The sequence below is a fragment of the Staurois parvus genome, unplaced genomic scaffold (assembly GCF_062004578.1).
Source record: "Staurois parvus isolate SC_StPar_1 unplaced genomic scaffold, SC_StPar_1.0 ptg001252l, whole genome shotgun sequence".
Taxonomy (NCBI): domain Eukaryota; kingdom Metazoa; phylum Chordata; class Amphibia; order Anura; family Ranidae; genus Staurois; species Staurois parvus.
In genome coordinates this window covers 2,839,984-2,859,442 of record NW_028319048.1, presented here as the reverse complement: position 1 = coordinate 2,859,442, position 19,459 = coordinate 2,839,984, and the positions used below count along the sequence as shown (strand labels likewise).

Genomic DNA, 19,459 nt, shown 5'->3' with positions numbered 1-19,459 from the left:
GTGGCCATTGGTTTTAGCAGTTAGTAGATCATTAGTGAGTTTTAGTAGGGCAGTTTCAGTGGACTGTAGTGAGTGAAAGCCGGACTGTAAAGGGTTGAGAAGGTTGTTGTCAGTGAGTTAGGAGCTCAGACGATTGTAGACTAAGCGTTCTAGGAGTTTAGAGGTAAATGGCAGCAGGGAGATGGGTCTTCAGTTGTTCAGGTTGGTGGGGTCCAGGGAGAGCTTTTTAAGTATGGGAGTGATGTGTACATGCTTTAGGAGGGGAGGGGAAGGCACCAGTAGAGAGGGAAAGATTGAAGATGTGAGTGAGGGAGCATAGGATGGAAGAAGAGGGTGACCGTAGTAGTTGGGACAGGATCCAGGGGGCAGGTAGTGAGACGGGCTTCTGAGAAAACCTTAGTGACCTCTTCAGTAGTAGGGAGGTCACAAGAGGAAAGTGTTGAGGGAGGATTAGTATAAGGTATGCTAAGTGGAATGGATGTCTGTGCAGTGGCGATGCCCCTACGAATTGCGTCAATCTTGTTTTTAAATGATTTGCAATCTCGTAAGCAGTGAGTGAGGTACTGGGTGGAGGTGGAGAAAGAAGAGAAGAGACGACGAGGACTGGATGACAAGGTATTAATAAGAGTGACAAAGTAGGTTTGTTTGGCAGCATGAAGGGAGGAATTGTATGTTAATAAAGTAGATTTATATCGGGTGAATGCTTGTTGAGATTTGGTTTTATGCCACAATCGCTCCAGCGCACAACTGTTGTTTAAGATGTCTGGTGTGGTCAGTCTGCCACGGATGTAATGGTCGGGGCCTGATGCTTCATGTTGTTAGAGGAGCAAGTGAGTCTAATGTGGACGACAGTGAACTGTTATAGACAGCAGTGGCCAGGTCAGGGCAGGACAGGGGAGAGATTCTGTCATAGAGGCGGTCAGTTGCAGAGTGGAAAGGAGCCGGGTTCAAGTTGTGAAGGTTTCTGCGGATAATTGTTTGCTGCTTGGAGGGATAGGTGTTTGAAGACGAGGAAACTGTGAAGGTAATGAGATTGTGATCAGAGAGAGGAAAGGGGGTGTTTGTGAGGTTGTAGGGAATGCAAAGATGGAAGAAAACAAGGTCCAATGTATTCCCATCAGAGTGAGTGGAGGACGGTATACATTGTGCTAATGTAAAAGGTGAGGTTAGGTTGAAGAGTTGGGATGTAGCCGGGTTGTTGACATTAATCGGGATGTTAAAATCTCCGAGAATGATAGCGGGTAGTTCAGAGGAGAGAAAGTAGGGTAGCCAGGTGGAGAAATCATCAAGAAAGCGGGACACGGGTCCAGGAGGCCGATAGATCACCGCAATCCTCAGAGAAATGGGAGAAAACAGCCGGACGCAGTGAGTCTTGAAAAAAGAGAAGAATATAGAGGGAGGGTTAGGGGGGACTTGAAAGGTGCTGAGTGGGGATAGAAGCAAACCAACCCCCCCACCTTTCCAACCACTGGGTCTGGGTGAGTGGGTCCAGATAAGACCTCCATAGGAAAGTGCTGCGGGAGAAGCAGAATCTGCTGCTTGGAGCCAGGTTTCTGTAATTGCTAGTAGGTTAAGGGAGCGGGAGACAAAAGGTCATGGACAGAGGTGAGCTTATGACAGACAGAGCGGGCATTCCAGAGCGCACATGAAAAAGGGAGGGTGGTTTTTTTGGAGCACTGGGACTGATGTTAAATTGAGGGGATTGTGGCTATTCCCGGAAGAAAGAGGATGCCTGGTGTGGGGGTGAGATAGTGGAGGACCAGGGTTTGGGGAGATATCCCCAGAGGTTAGGAGAAGAAGAAGGGGGAGGAAAGTAACATGGGAGGGGGATGTACACAAGTGCACATGTCTTCCAGTCCTGGTGTTTGGGTCAGCAGGAGGTGATGAGAGCAGTAGTAGGGAGATGGTAGCAGTGAGGGGGAGATGTACAAGTTTTGGGGTGGAGCAGAGGGGTAAAGAAGTGAGATTTTGGGAGCGTGGGAAAGTAATATGAAAAGGAGGAGTAGAGGGACATATTAAATGCACATGGAGTGGGACTCAGACTTGTAAGAGATGTTTCTCAGGGTGTTTGCTTGCAGTCTGTCCAGCATGCAGTAGAATTTCTTGCTGTTGTTGTATCTTCCTGCTGCTTGAGTTATCCTGCTTTAGTTAAACTGCTGTGTTCAACTGCATCTTAGCACTCCATCAAAGCACGATTCCCGCAAAAGCAGCACTCCATCTGTGTCTGTGCCCCCCATCTGTGATTCCCCCCCCATGAGCTGATCTAAATTTATAGGGAGATGATCAAATGATCACTCTTCTCCGCCCCAAGTAGGAACTGATAAGGATCACATGAATAGGGGGGATGTTTCTCAAACACAGACCAGACACAGTCATAAAAAGAGTGCAACTAGAGGTGAGAAGTAATCAACATATACAAAATATATACACTATTTGTTCTGAATTTAACAGGAGTCAATGTGTGGAGAGGAGATAGCAGCATTTACCCAGAAAACAGGAGTCTATGCGTAATCCACTGTATCTGACGGTCGCACCTGTGCGACTAGAGTGGGAGGACATCATATGACCTCCTCCCAGAACAAAAGAGCTCCCGCCGGTAAGGAAATGTGTCTTATTAACTGTCATTCATTTTGTATAATGCCTCCATTTCTAGATGTGTGAACAGTTAGTATAACTTCTCTCTCGTTTTCTGAGACTAGTTTAATTTCTAATGAAACGGAACTATCTTATATGGTATCCCTCAGTTTCTTTTCTTCACGTAACTATATTGATAAGAATAGAACCTTTCATTGCTCATCCTGAGATTAAGCCACGCCCTCTGAGTTCTGTATAACAGTTCTTGCCATGCATTAAACTTTCAGAGATTTAGCTTGCACACTTTGGTCTCTGAAGTTTTATTTCTCCCGGGCCTGGAGGGGAAAATAACGAGGACAGGGGCTACAGACATAGGCTGATTCCTATCACTGCCTGTCTGTCATTTCCCAATACTATGGGCAGGAGGTGTTTAAAAAAAAAAAAAAAATTAAAAACAAAAACCTCTGCAATCCATGCCCATGTTCCCAATAATGCAAATTCCTTAATTGTGCGAGCACCCTGTGATGAGTGTAACAATGTGTACAACATCCATAATAAAGAGCATTGAAAATATCAATGTTTGAGTAACCAGTGTGCAAAATCACTGATATGTAATGATTGATGAGCTCCATTGTTCATGGAGGTGTGACAAGCACAGTAAATAATGTACAAAGTTGTCCGATTAGAAAATCTGTCAGAATTCAGTTCTGCACGCACTCTTTTCTTGTTTTTAGGTATTTCAACAAAAAGTCATGGGGAGCTGCACACTGCAATACAGACAAAGAACAAAGAAAACAAAACTGTTTTAAATACTGTACAGTGGGGAGAGGGTCTTGTATGCTTCCCAAGTGGTGCATGGAAAAACTACAAATGATATTAAAGCAGTGTGGAAAATAATTGTCCTGTAGCAACACAGTTTTAATGTTTTGACTATTCTCCGATCCCAGAGGACGCCATTTTTAGAGAAACACACATTGGGGCGGAGCTTTCTGTGACGTCACCTCATTCTGGCCGATGGTCTGACACCGCGGGAATTTAAAATGTTTACACTGCCTTTATGCACCTTATCTATGTAAATGCAATACTTTAATACATTCTTTGCTGGTTAATTGGGTCGCACTATGAAGTTTAATTCTTCTGTTTTTAAACCTTTCCTTGCATGATGTGGCGAGCCGTCTGCTGTGATGGATTCATTCAAGTGAACCTGCACTTGTCCATTCATCTCCTTGATATGGCTAACTAGGGTGACAGTGTTGGATCTGAACACCATCTGCCTGTTTGATCTCTTGATTGGAGATCAAAGTGTCTGGTAAGAGGCTGATTTTCTATTTTTTGTCAAGCATTTGTGGACACCTATACACTTTCCATTGGAAGATTTCTTTAGCACACAGAGCTGTGTTATTGGATTTAGGGACTTTTAATTATTTAATGTATGAATGTGGACTTATATCATTTCAATTAATTTATGCACACTTTTTATCTAGCAGCATTTGATTGATTATTGTTTATGATTATTTAGTGTACAGCGCACTCATTTTATGTTTTGTATTTTCAGGTGTTCAGGGAAAGAGTAGCAGCAGTTCACTAATTGTTTTACTATTGTTTCACAATATATTTGTTTCACTCATTAATTCACACATTGTATTGTTTGGGGTGTAATGCAGGTTTTTTCCCACTTTTTCAGTTTTAATGTTTCTCTAGAGAAATTAGGAGACTGCATATGACAAAGCAATGTACAGAGTTTTCCAGAGGCAGAACATTTCAACTGAGCAAGACTAAGTCTAAATGTACAAGAGACAGAGCACAGGCCATTGTTTTCATTCAAGAATTAACAGAAGACACATTTTAACCCCTCGCCTTCCAGAGGATTTCCCCCCCTTCCTGACCAGGCCATTTTTTGTGATACGGCGCTGCATTACTTTAACTGACAATTGTGCGGTCGTGCAACACTGCACCCAAATTAAATTTACATCTTTTTTTTCCCACAAAGATTTCTTTCAGTGGCATTTGATCGCCTGTGTGGTTTTTATTTTTTGCGCTATTAAAAAAAAGTACCAACAATTTTGAGAAAAATACAATATTTTTGACTTTTTGCTAATAAACCTATCCAGTAAAAAAAAACCTAAAAATCATATTTCATCATAAATTTTGGCCAAAATGTATTCTGCTCCGTGTCTTTGCTAAAAAAAAATCCCAATACGTGTAAATGAATTGGTTTGCATGAAATTTATAGCTTTTACAAAATGGCGGTATATGTACTGGGATTTTTTTATTTTTACTAGAAATGGTGACGATCAGTGACTTATAGCGGGACTGCGGTGGACATTCTGACACTGGAAGGAGCTGACTTGGTGTCACTGACATTTCAGTGACACCAATACAGTGATCAGTGCTAATAAAAAGCACACTATACTAATGGCACTGGGCAGGAAGGGGTTAACATCTGGGGGCAATCAAAGGGTTAACTGTGTGCTGTTTTACAATGTGCTCTGTGTTTGTGATTCATTGTAAGCACACTGCTATGCAGAGCCATGCAAATCAGTGTGCAGAGCTGACAGGGAGAGAATTGTTTTGTTTACTAAACATTGGCCAGCAGCAGGCCTGTATAGACAGGAATACAAAACCATCTTCATGCTTAACCATTGCCCTGGAGTTTAGCTGTAACAGAGTAACTATCCTATAATCCTGAACTCACTCACCTGTACATAGTGTTTTCAGAAGATGTATGCTCTTCATCTGAACAATCTACATAGTTTTCATCTGATTCCATTTCTATATCACTGTCAATGTGGGGCTTGTCATTTTGCAGGGGTTCTGTCTGTGATGAGGTGTCAGGTTCAGCTTTGGATTCCTCAGAGGAGGAGTCATATTCTTGCTGTAGATTGGTCTCTTGTGGACTTGCTTTGTAGGTGTCAGCGTTGCTTTGCTTATGTGGAACATCCTCAGTTTTCTCATTTTGGCTTTCTTCATACGTGAAGTGCTGTGATGTGACTCCGGAGTCATCAGGAATTTTGTCACATGGAGGGATGTTGGGTTCTTCCATCTCATCACCTGGAGTTTGATGGAATATGCCCAGAAATATCAAGGTTTTGTTTAAGATACGAACCGTTTAAAGCCAAACATACAAAACGTGACAAAAAATGACTACATCAAATGTACATGCTGTGGCGAGGCACATTTGTTTTTGGGAAGAAGTTCTCTCAAGCTATTCAGAAACAACATGCTAATAAAATTGGAGCACAGATATACACTCACTGGCCACTTTATTAGGTCCACCTTGCTAGTGCCAAGGAAATCTCCACCACACCATGACACCACCAGCCTGAACCATTGATACAAGGCAGGATGAATCCCCCACACCATGACACCACCACCACCAGCCTGAACCATCGATACAAGGCAGGATGAATCCCCCACACCATGACACCACCAGCCTGAACCATTGATAGAAGGCAGGATGGATCCCCCCACACCATTACTCCACCACCACCAGCCTGAACCATTGATACAAGGCAGGATGAATCCACCACACCATGACACCACCACCACCAGCCTGAACCATTGATACAAGGCAGGATGGATCCCCCACACGATGACGCCACCACCAGCCTGAACCATTGATACAAGGCAGGATGGATCCCCCCACACCATGACACCACCACCACCAGCCTGAACCATTGATACGAGGCAGGATGGATCCCCCCACCATGACACCACCACCTCCAACCTGAACCATTGATACAAGGCAGGATGGATCCACCACACCATGACACCACCACCACCAGCTTGAACCAGTGATACAAGGCAGGATGGATCCCCCCACACCATGACACCACCACCACTAGCCTGAACCATTGATACAAGGAAGGATGGATCCCCAACACCATGACACCACCACACCAGACTGAACCGTTGATACAAGGCAGGATGGATCCCCCACACCAGTGGTGGGCAAGCTTTTTTTTCAACTGAGCCAAATCTCGCCAAAACCACGATTGAAATTTATTTTGAGAGCCACAATTTTAAAACTGAAAATACATAGGATGGTACACTGTTTTTAGTTTCAATAAGTTTTTATAGTAATTCATCCCCCATAGTAATTCATCCCCCATAGTAATTCATCCCCCATATAGTAATTCATCCCCCATAGTAATTTATCCCCCATATAGTAATTCATCCCCCATATAGTAATTCATCCCCCATAGTAATTCATCCCCCATATAGTAATTCATCCCCCATATAGTAATTCATCCCCCATAGTAATTCATCCCCCATATAGTAATTCATCCCCCATATAGTAATTCATCCCCCATAGTAATTCATCCCCCATAGTAATTCATCCCCCATAGTAATTCATCCCCCATATAGTAATTCATCCCCCATATAGTAATTCATCCCCCATATAGTAATTCATCCCCCATAGTAATTCATCCCCCATATAGTAATTCATCCCCCATAGTAATTCATCCCCCATATAGTAATTCATCCCCCATATAGTAATTCATCCCCCATAGTAATTCATCCCCCATAGTAATTCATCCCCCATAGTAATTCATCCCCCATATAGTAATTAATCCCCCATATAGTAATTCATCCCCCATATAGTAATTCATCCCCCATATAGTAATTAATCCCCCATAGTAATTCATCCCCCCTATAGTAATTCATCCCCCATATAGTAATTCATCCCCCATATAGTAATTCATCCCCCATATAGTAATTAATCCCCCATAGTAATACATCCCCCATATAGTAATTCATTCCCCATAGTAATTCATCCCCCCTATAGTAATTCATCCCCCATATAGTAATTCATCCCCCTTTTAGTAATTCATCCCCCATATTAATTCATCCCTCATATAGTAGTAGTAAGTAAGTAGCAAGTAGTAAGCCAAGTCCCCCCCGTGTCAATTCACTTACCTTTGCTCCGCGCGTTCCTCTCGCCGTGTTCCCGCGCCGTTCCGGTCTTCAGGGCGGACTGTGAGAGGAGCCTAGCTCCTCTCACGTTCGTCACGCTGCCCCGCCTACACACATCCTGACAGCCAATCACTGGCTATCAGGATGTGAGTGGCAGCGAGACTGGCCAATCATTGCATTTGAGCGCGCTGCCCTGGCTGTTTTTTTTTTGGATCACGCTGCAGAGTCCCTGCCGCCCGAGAGGAGGGAGGAGAGCGGGCGCCCGGCACACAAGAGCCGCATTAAAGCGTGTAAAGAGCCGCATGTGGCTCGCGAGCCGTGGCTTGCCGACCACTGCCCCACACCATGACACCACCACCACCAGCCTGAACCACTGATACAAGGCAGTATGGATCCCCCCACACCATGACACCACCACCACCAGCCTGAACCACTGATACAAGGCAGGATGGATCCCCCACACCATGACACCACCACCACCAGCCTGAACCATTAATACAAGGCAGGATGGATCCACCACACCATGACACCACCACCACCAGTGTGAACCATTGATACAAGACAGGATGGATCCCCCCACACCATGGCACCACCACCAATCTGAACCGTTGATACAAGACAGCATGGATCCCCCACACCATGACACCACCAGCCTGAACTATTGATAGAAGGCAGGATGGATCCCCCACATCATGATACCACCACCACCAGCCTGAACCAGTGATACAAGGCAGGATGGATCCCACCACACCATGACACCACCAGCCTGAACCACTGATACAAGGCAGGATGAAACCACCACACCATGACACCACCACCACCAGTGTGAACCATTGATACAAGGAAGGATGGATCCCCGACACCATGACACCACCACACCAGACTGAACCACTGATACAAGGCAGGGTGGATCCCCCCACACCATGACACCACCACCACCAGTGTGAACCATTGATAGAAGGCAGGATGGATCCCCCTCATCATGACACCACCACCACCAGCCTGAACCAGTGATACAAGGCAGGATGGATCCCACCACACCATGACACCACCAGCCTGAACCACTGATACAAGGCAGGATGGATCCCCCACACCATGACACCACCGCCACCACCAGCCTGAACCACTGATACAAGGCAGGATGGATCCCCCACACCATGACACCACCACCACCAGCCTGAACCAGTGATACAAGGCAGGATGGATCCCACCACACCATGACACCACCACCACCAGCCTGAACCATTGATACAAGGCAGGATGGATCCCACCACACCATGACACCACCACCACCAGCCTGAACCATTGAACTGATACAAGGCAGGAAGGATCCCCCACACCATGACACCACCACCAGCCTAAACCACTGATACAAGGCAGGATGGATCCCCCACACCATGACACCACCACCACCAGCCTGAACCACTGATATGTAAGATGGGAAAAAGCTCTCATTGTTTGAATACTGTGTGAAGTAAATTAGAGAACGTCCTGACTGACGTTATGCAGTTTGGCCACAAGATGTCACTGTTGGTGTTCAAGACACTGATCCTGCTCAGAGAAAGGCTTGTTGGAGAGACATTTGTTCTGTTCAGAGTCACCAGCGGATGCAAAGCAGACCCGGGTCTGTAAGATCGTGCACGCACCTCATTTCAGTGTTGGCACCCATAGGACTGAGACAGGCCTATAGTTAGTTAGGGTCTCTGTGTCAGGCCACAAGTGTTATTACTGATCATTGGAAGGACTCCACAACTTAAAGTGACATTTCACATTGGAGAGCTGATAAAATCCTACAAACTCAAGCCAGACTGGCGTTTTGCTCAGAAGAAATACTCAGGCACGTGCTACAGGACCAGTTATGGGAGGGGGAATACTGTAGATTTGTGTAAGATTGTAAGCTGTTGTGCTGCACCGCAGGCTAGCCCATACTGGACACCCATACACTGATTCCTGCTCTGTAGGGTAATAACAGGTAAGGTGTGGCAGCTTAGTTGTGCCCCCCAGTAGGTAAATTACTTCACTTTCTACCTTCATCCATCAGGAGGCGCCGTGCTGTGCAGCACAAGGGTCTCAGCCTTTGGGATGGGTGTATGTAAATTTATTGTATATTCCAGCATTTGTGGTTGTGTTTATTTGCCACATCTAAGTAAAATTCTGTTGTGACAAAAGCTGGTGTTGGGGTTGCTTTCCTCGTTCGTGACTTCACTGTATCCTGGGGAGCCCACCCCGGTACACGGCTTACAGATACAAGGCAGGATGGATCCCCCACACCATGACACCACCACCACCAGCCTGAACCATTGATACAAGGCAGGATGGATCCCCCCACACCATGACACCACCACCACCAGCCTGAACCATTGATACAAGGCAGGATGGATCCCCCCACACCATGACACTACCACCACAAGCCTGAACCATTGATACAAGGAAGGATGGATCCCCCCACACCATGACACCACCACCACCACCAGCCTGAACCACTGATACAAGGCAGGATGGATCCCCCCACACCATGACACCACCACCACAAGCCTGAACCATTGATACAAGGCAGAATGGATCCCCCCACACCATGACACCACCACCACCAGCCTGAACCATTGATACAAGGAAGGATGGATCCCCCCACACCATGACACCACCACCACCCGTCTGAACCAGTGATACAAGACAGGATGGATCCCCCCACACCATGACACCACCACCACAAGCCTGAACCATTGATACAAGGAAGGATGGATCCCCCCACACCATGACACCACCACCACCCGTCTGAACCAGTGATACAAGACAGGATGGATCCCCCCACACCATGACACCACCACCACAAGCCTGAACCACTGATACAAGGCAGGATGGATCCCCCACACCATGACACCACCACCACAAGCCTGAACCATTGATACAAGGAAGGATGGATCCCCCACACCATGTCACTACCACAAGCCTGAACCATTGATACAAGGCAGGATGGATCCACCACACCATGGCACCACCACCACCACCACTGTGAACCATTGATACAAGGAAGGAAGGATAGATCCCCAACACCATGACACCACCACAACAGACGGAACCATTGATACAAGGCAGGATGGATCCCCCACACCATGATACCACCACCACCAGCTTGAACCAGTGATACAAGGCAGGATGGATCCATGCTTTCATGTTGTTTACGCCAAATTCTGACCCCACCATATGAACGTTGCAGCAACCAGTCTGCCCATTCTCCTCTGACATTAACAAGGCATTTTCCTCCACACAACTGCCACTCACTGGTTGTGTGGGAAAATCCCAGTAGATCAGCAGTTTTTGACATACTCAGACCAGCCCGTCTGACAGCAACAACCATGCCACATTCAAAGTCACTTAAATCCCCTTTTTTCCCTATTCTGATGCTCGGTTTGAACTTCAGCAAGTCGTCTTCACTACTTCTACATGCCTAAATGCAATGAGTTGCTGGCATGTGATTGGCTGATCAGCAATTTGTGTTACCAAGTAATTGAACAGGTGTACCTAATAAAGTGGCCGGAGAGTGTAAGTCCCTGTAATCAATGCATAAAATAAACATAATAAAGATTTGTATAGTTTTCATTAGATCTATCGTTATTTACAGTGTGTAATTCTAGAGCCTGCTTGATTTTGTACAGATAAGTGGTTTGTTTAGGTCCGTCATCATATTGAATAGCTATGGTAAATCTAAAAAAGAATTTAGAGTTAAACAAGACAATAGTCTCTAGAACACTCATTTCCCACCCGCCACCCACTTATACCCACCTTTACAGCTCAGGAGACTCTCACTTACTTCTGAGTGGGCGAAGTGTAAGTCTCTCTAGGCGAGGGTGAAGCTCTCTTCGCTAATGCAATAGTCAAATCCCAAAATCTGTTCGGTCTTCTTGTAAAATGTTCCTTCCAGCTCCCACTGCAGGTGCAACGCTCTCCTGTCTGTGAGTCCTCTGGAGCTGCTCCTCTACTGCAGGAAAAACCTGATATTCTCTGTTCTGTAGAAACGAAAGTACATGAAAATGACACAACCAGGAGTACGTCACAGTGAGCCCAACCTTCTACTAAGGATGTAAACGACCTTTGTCAAGTAGAGATTTCACTGAATGCCATGGAAGAAATAAATTAAAATAAACAGTGTAGCACTAGTAACACTAAAAAAAATATATATATATATAATATATATTAAGTGAATCAGTGATTACAATACACAAACTGAATACACATCCCCTAAATATATATACCCGGGATGATGAACAAATGAATAAATAGTGTCATGCGTGAATTCCCTCATGGGCAATATCCAGTGCATAGGGTGACAAATACAATCTTAATTCAATATTGTGAAAAAACATACTAGTGCACAAAATTGGTGAACAAATAACACTGTTCAACAAGTAAAAAGTTTTGGGCATAAAATTAGCTAATCTTACATAATTTTGGGGTGCTGAAAACGAAAATGACCCTAAAAAATGTTGATTGGCTCTAGTTTCCATGATATATTCACCCATCTAATGACGTAAGCCATTCAAAATGATGATGCAACTTCAGCTGCATATTGCGCAATTGATACTGGTGACCAATAGAAAATTGCATGTATACTGAGATGATGCAATATTAGCCTTTAATTGCATCACTTCACTGCATAAAAGCTGCAGTATCTGTAGCTGATTGTAGTTCGTCTTTACATTTCGTTTTATGCTTATATAGGCTACTCAGTAATGCCTCGAACTTGTGTGAATAAAGCAGATAATTTCTGCTATATCTGCGGTGAAATAACTTTTATCTCACAAAAAAGGAGGATAACAGGAATGATTAGGAAAGCCTACAACTTGTATTTTGGCTGCAAGATAGCAGACCAGGACAAGAGCTGGGCACCACATATATGCTGCAATTCTTGTGGGACGGCACTGGAGCAATGGTTGAATGGAAAAAAGGCATCTATGCCTTTCGCTGTGCCAATGATTTGGAGAGAGCCAACAGATCATGTTAGTAATTGTTACTTTTGTATGGTGCCTCCAATTGTAAAAGGGCTAAATAAGAAGAAAAAGTTATCTGTGCACTATCCAAATATTCCATCGGCAATACGTCCAGTTCCTCATGGAGAGGGGCTACCAATTCCTAAAGCACCAGAATCCTTCGTGGTTGAGTCAAGTGAGGAAGAACCTGAAGCGTGTAGTCACGTGCAGTTGTAAGAGATAGCCCTTTCCTCGAATACAAGAGAAAAGCCAAGAGAAGCAAAACCGACACAAACTGAAGACCAAACTAGTGAGAATCCTAAGTATTAAAATGATTCAACTTAGCTTATGGCTATAATTTTTCTTGGTAATCCTATGCAATATATTATGCCATTTAGGCTTTGTTATGTAGTCATATCACTTGCTTTATATTTGTGGAAAGACATCTATCTATATAATTATTGTGCATTATGTAGTCATTACGCCTATAGTAGAAAACTTTCCGTTTACAGAAAAACTAGAGCCAATTGACACATTTCATTGTTATATTTGAACTCAGAATGTGAAATTCATTAAGAAATGGATCCTTTTGTTTCCAAAACTGGCAAAAAATAAAAATTTGTTGAACAGTGTAATCAATTCCAAAGTCCAAAAAATATAATAATAATAATGCGATGCTTTGTGGTGGTACACCCATAGCATGTGGTAGGAAGCTGGAAAAAAAGTTGTTGGTAATATGAGTGGAATTCTTTTATCTAAAATTTGATCTAATAAAACCGGTTGCACTATGGAGGGTCTCTGCTTGTTTCTCATTATGACCCTGGGAGGAGCTGGCTGCTAGTCTGGTGGAGGCTGGAGACGAGAGGGGAAATCCTGAGAGGAACCCATTCTGACAAAGCGTGCTGGCCCTGTGGGGTCTAAGTAAGGCGGCGAGGGGGCATTTGTTAAAGGATTGGCACGTGCGAATCACGCCCACTGCACATTACTTTTGCATGAAGAGTGAAGTGGGAGGACCACCACAAAGCATCGCATTATTATTATTATATTCTTTGGACTTTGGAATTGATTATTTGTTCACCAATTTTGTGCACTAGTATGTTTTTTCACAATATTGAATTAAGATTGTATTTGTCACCCTATGCACTGGATATTGCCCATGAGGGAATTCACGCATGACACTATTATTTATTCATTTGTTCATCATCCCGGGTATATATATTTAGGGGATGTGTATTCAGTTTGTGTATTGTAATCACTGATTCACTTAATATATATAAATATATATATATATATATATAATTTTTTTTTAGTGTTACTAGCGCTACACTGTTTATTTTAATTGACTTTTCACTTATTTGGGTATAAGGTTAGTGTCAGCAGCTTTTGAGGGTAGGATTCCATTTAAGCGCAGGAGGTCTTTCGAATTTTTCATGGAAGAAATCAGTGATCACCAGGGTGCAGCTCACTATTGAGGAAATAACCTATTGTGGCCCCACCAATAACAAGTGAGGAAGATTAACCCCTTGACGCCGACGTCACACAAATATGCCTCACAGAACTTGGCTTTTTTCCGTGGGGCCGCATATTTGCGTACCCTTCTTTGTGCTTGGAGTGCGTCGCACAGCGAGCCTCCAGCACAAAGACCGGAGTGGCACTGAGAGCCCCGGGATTCGTTCTAATGATCGGGACCCGGGACTACCAATTCTGGAACAGATAATCGCTGTGATAGCCTCTGACTGGCTATCCCAGTGATCAGTCACTTTGAAGTCCGCCAACCTTGTTTTTGTTTTCTCTCTGAATGGAGGAGAGAGATACACTGTATGCAGAGAGAGAAAAAAAAAAAAAAAACAACTATTTGTAAATAAATATTAAAAATTAAAGAAAAAATACCTAGATCAAGATTTGATCTAGTTCAGTGCCAGGGTTAATGTTTGGGTCAAGGTCAGGGTCAAAAGTCAAGATTTATTTAATTTTTTTTTAAATTGGTATCAGTGTCAGTTAGTGTCAGTGTGTTTTAGGAAAAAAAAAATGCGCACTATTGTTTCTGGGTTGTACTACAGGTACAAACAACAAATAACATACACATATATGGTAACGCTGCAATTTTCAAGAGCTGGAGAATTTATTTTGGATTGTTCTTTGGTGGTAGGTTATGGTAGTAACAAGAAACATACAGCTAAATTAAAAGAAAAATATTTTTTTTTTACTATTTTGGGCAAGTTTTCCTTTGATATGATAATCCTATGATAATAAAAAAAAATCAGAAAACACAGCCTTTGAAAAAACCTTTGTTCAAATACACAACTCATCTGATAAATTCTGGAAACACTGGGACTTATGGCTCAAAGATCATCGATGTACCGTTACATAAGAAACTACAAGATGTACCAATCAAAACGCCACTAGAGATACAGCTACTCCACTCTATTATTATCACCCTATTATCTCAAAAATGTAATAATTTCAAATCTCATTCTTTATTCTACTTCTCTCTAATCTCCACTTCTCACAACCTTCCTTTCTTCTCTAAACTAATGATTTACTGAATATTTCAAACAAACAATGCATACTCATCAAAAAAAGAAATGTATTGATGACAGTAATGACTACAAAGTCACATTGTTTATAAGCAAAGTTGTGTAAGATGTTTAATATACTCATAATCTGTTATCTATATCCTTTACAACAATTAACAGTATTGTCGCAATAATGTATTACAGATTTGTAAACACTCAAATGACCAATAAAAAACAATCGTTATAAAAAAAAAAAATCAGGATATATCCATTAGCATTTACCACCAAATGAAAGCCCAATTTGTCCTGAAAAAAAATGCGGTATAATCCTCCCAGATGTACAAAGTAGTAGTGATGACATGTACGGTATTAATATCACACGTCAACGTTGTAAAATTTTGCTTAGGCTTTAAGATTTGTTTTACCCTCAGGTGTGAAGGGGTTAAAAAACAACAACAAAAAAACAGAATGGTATAGAATTGTGTAGCTTAGAGTGACTGTGATGCGTATGATCAGTAGCAGCTACAATCTCCAAAAACTCAGGGCCAGTTCACACTACAGAAACACACTCCAGATGCATTCCAGATACGTTTTTGTTTACAGTTCCCACCACAGGCAGTTCCTGTGCTTTTTTGATGCAGTTTCCTGTGTTACAGTTCGGTTCTGTGCAGAATAAATGCAGCATGTTCTACTTTATTTTTTCTGCACCAGAAACTGACTGGAACTGAAAGCACTGGTGTGAACCAGGGAGATTGGAATACAAGGAAAACACTGTGCATGCATTTTTGATGCAGAAAAAAAACGCACTGGACTGCATGTAGTGTGAACTGGCCCTCAATCAGACAAATGTAAATCGCTGGTAAATGACAATTCCTGGCTGTTCCTCTCTGTATTCTTCCACCTTGCCAACCATTCAATATCTGCTACCTCTCTCTGCTGATCCCTTCATTGGCTTCCGCTCACCCAACAAATTAAATAAAATATACTAGCAACAACTTACAAAGCCATCCGCAAGTCTTCCTCCAGATACATCACTAACCAGATTTCAAAATACCAACCTTAGCATTCTCTTCATTCCTCCTAAGACCTCCTGCCCACTAGCTCAACTAGCTCATCTGTCTCCTTCTCTGCCTCCTCCCATACTTGCCTCCATGACTATTCGTTCCCTGTTTCTGGGATTTGTTTGCCAATATTCCCTTTGGCCATCTAACCCTATGCACTCTTTAAATTTTCAATTTTTCTACCGCTGGTTTTCCCATAATTGGATTACAGATTCTCTCCACTTTCTCCTGTAGATCTTCTTGCTGTCCCGTTCTTCTGGTAGACCTCTGATCCTTAGATTATTTCTTCTATTTTGGTTCTCCTGATCTTCTATGATGAATGATATCTTTCTCTCTTCTCTCATCTCTTCATCTTATAATTCCAATGTATTGATTTGTTGTGCATATCCCTCAGTTTTCTCCTCCGGGTTAATATTTGACCCAGATCAGTGCAAATCTCCCGATCTCCTTTTTCACGGATATCTCTAGTTTCACGAACATTTCTGCCATTTCAGTTTTTGTAAGTGATTGTGATGTGTGTCCTTGCTGTTCCACATTTCCATGTTCCATTACACTTTCCGAGTTTGCGTATTCTTTATTCTGGTTCTCTTCTAGTGTCTTGAGTGAAAGTCTGGATTTATCACCCTCAGATTTTTTAAATCCCTCATGCTGATTCTCCCGGGCTTGGGTCTCTGGGTTTTTGTTTTGCATGGGCATGTATTTTCTTATTGTGCTTGTGTTTGCATTTGATTGGGGGGTTTTTGAGCCCCCCCTGTAATCGTTCTAATCTTCATTTCAAGGGTTTGCAATTAGGTTTCCTCTGTTCTAAAAAGTACTAGCCCCAAAATAGCCCTCATTTTAGAGACCCAAACGCCCCTTCTTATCTTGTTTATATATAGGAATAGATTCACCGACCCCCAAGACCCCCTAGGACCCTCCAATAAGTTCTTCACTTTCCACACAATAGTCCCAACAGTCTCTATTGCACAGGCAATAGTTCTTTGAAAGATTTCTACCGCTACCTGCGGCGACTCACTATCACCTTTCGTGCTGCAGGTGCACTACTACTCCAACCCTTGTCGCTCCTTCCTTTTGGTCTGACCTTCCAGGCTGGGATCCTGGAGTAGGATGTATGCTATTGAGGGTCCCCACTGATCAGGGGTCCTGGGGTATCTCCGCATGCCAGAAGTGACCTAGGGGTCTCCCTTTAAGTGCCGCTGCTTCCTTATCCTCAATCTCCTTCAGCTCTTCCTTGGCATCTGGGACTTCAGCCACCACTCCACACCACTTCCAGCTCCCCGCAGGCCTCCCGCTGGCTCCACAGCTCACAGGAGGCTGACCGGAACGCACTGCCAGGGACCCTCTGCTGCCACCAGCCACCAATGGGAGACAGAGCCACAACAGCAGCACGGGCAGGACCCAGGTAGGCTGTAAGGGTTATCCCTCATGGAGCTCATGACGGGCGTCCGGAGCTCCCACGCTCTGCTGCCTCACATCGTCATGTTCCAGTCCCTGCATTGCTTTTTCATTTACATGGTAATAATATATTCTTGCTAGAACATCATGTGGGACTGCATCTGGGAGATAATGAGGTTTTGGTAATCTGTGGTTACCTCATACTTCTGTAGGTCGGGCACCAATGTGTGCAATAGTTGCAAAAATATATAGAGTTTAGCAGTGGAGATAGACTCAAGCATCGCTCTAAACTTGATGTTGCATCTGGATCTATCTTCCCAATCAGCCAATTTAATTTGAATGGCCTTCAACTCAGCCTGCTGCTCTTTACATGTATCCACCAGACTATTATGGGTGATAAATACATCCTCCATTTCATGTTCCATGTGCACCACTCGGCCTTGTAGATGTTATTCCTAGATTGTAAGCTCTAACGAGCCGGGCCCTCTGTTTCCTCTTGTACCAAATTGTATTGTAAATGTGATGTCTACCTTCATTTTGTAAAGCGCTGCGCAAACTGTTGGTGCTATATAAATCCTGTATAATAATAATAAGAAGAAGAATGTTGTACGTCAGCATTAATCTTTGCCACCATATCTATATGTAAAGAATCACGTAATGAAATCAACATTCCTTTGAGATCAGATACTCACACAGACTGAGTAGATGCTGCAAAATGCTCAAGAGGGGGATGTTGTGGTTGAAAAATCTGGGAGTCATTTCCCTTAATGTTATCATCCTGTGGGAGTCCTTTTCTAGCTTTCATAAGTTTGGCTGAGCTGTTGGTGGATGGACTGTCTGGGCAGAGATCTCTCCAGAGCTGGTCACAGGCAAGTGAATAGCAGTGTTGGTGGAGGTGGAGGAACCACTGGTGTTTGAGGCAGAGTCCTCCACTGCTGAGGTGCACATAGATGGGTCAGGGCCATCTTGGGTTTCCCACTCTCCTGGCACCTGGAAGAAATCCGTCAGCTTTAGCGGCAGTGCTACCTCTTTTGGGCATCACAGCTGGCAGTTGGCAGTGGGCACCCTAGTGAGCCTCTGGAGGACAATGCTCACAAACACTACCGTTGCCGAGGGTAGATGCTGTGAAGACCAGTGCTCCTTAGAATGCTGCCATTCCAGAAGCCAGAAGGATATACCCCCCTTTTTTTTTTAAACTTTTAAGAACAGCCTCTGATTTTTGGGTCTCTCAAAATGTGGCAGACAGTTTCCTGACTATTTAACATCTTTCAAGACCCTGTGTGAGAATGGTGAATATGTGCCCTAGACTGTGCCATATGCTGTACCCTATACTAATACTCTACTACAGTGTGGTAGCAACAGAAGCAGTTCTTGAGGCAGAGACCAGGTTGGCCAGGACAGGAGGGACAAAAAAAATGGGTGCTGAATCTTATTCCGTGTCTGCTACAGACACGACATCTTCTTTGGGGTGACCTTCGAGTTGGGGTACCAGAGAGGACATCCGGAAAATGCCTCCCATGTTGCGGATTTGGGCCACAGTGCCTTCTGGATACAAAAGGGCCATGATGATCTCTTCCTGAAATTTTAGGAAGGATACACTTCATCCAGTTGCTTTGTAAATTACAAACGTGTTATACACGGCTCAAAAAAGTGAAAAGAAGACTTTTTAATCAGAGTGTAGCATCAAGTCAATGAAACTCCTGGGATATGAATCTGGTCAGTTTAGTAGCAGAGGGGGTTGTTATTCAGTTTCAGCTGCTTTGGTGTTAATGAAAAAACAGGTGCACTAGATGGGCAACAATGGGATGACCCCCATTGATTTTGGACTCTCCAGCTTTAGTAAATAAACCCCATTTTGTCCTTACTCATCTTTTCTGACTGTTTTTCCCTAGTTTTGCATTTGGCTAGGGTCAGTGTCCCTACTGGTAGCATGAGGCCATACCTGGACCCTACAGAGGTTGCACAGGCAGTCCAACTCCTCCAGGATGGTACATCAATACGTGCCATTGCCAGAAGGTTTGCTGTGTCT

General features: G+C 43.6%; 1 protein-coding gene across 1 annotated transcript in view; it reads right to left on the bottom strand.

Annotated features, from left to right (window-relative positions):
- The window catches only part of LOC149437882 (interferon-induced very large GTPase 1-like), a 35,045-nt gene extending 23,602 nt beyond the window's left edge, over positions 1–11,443 (bottom strand). The window contains exons 1-2 of the mRNA XM_089660534.1: positions 11,303–11,443; positions 5,274–5,625 (exon numbers count right to left, since the gene is read on the bottom strand). Coding sequence (XP_089516660.1) covers positions 5,274–5,617 — 344 coding nt within the window. The 5' untranslated portion in view covers positions 5,618–5,625; positions 11,303–11,443. The remainder of the gene's footprint in view (positions 1–5,273; positions 5,626–11,302) is intronic.
- Positions 11,444–19,459: the final 8,016 nt, after the last annotated feature.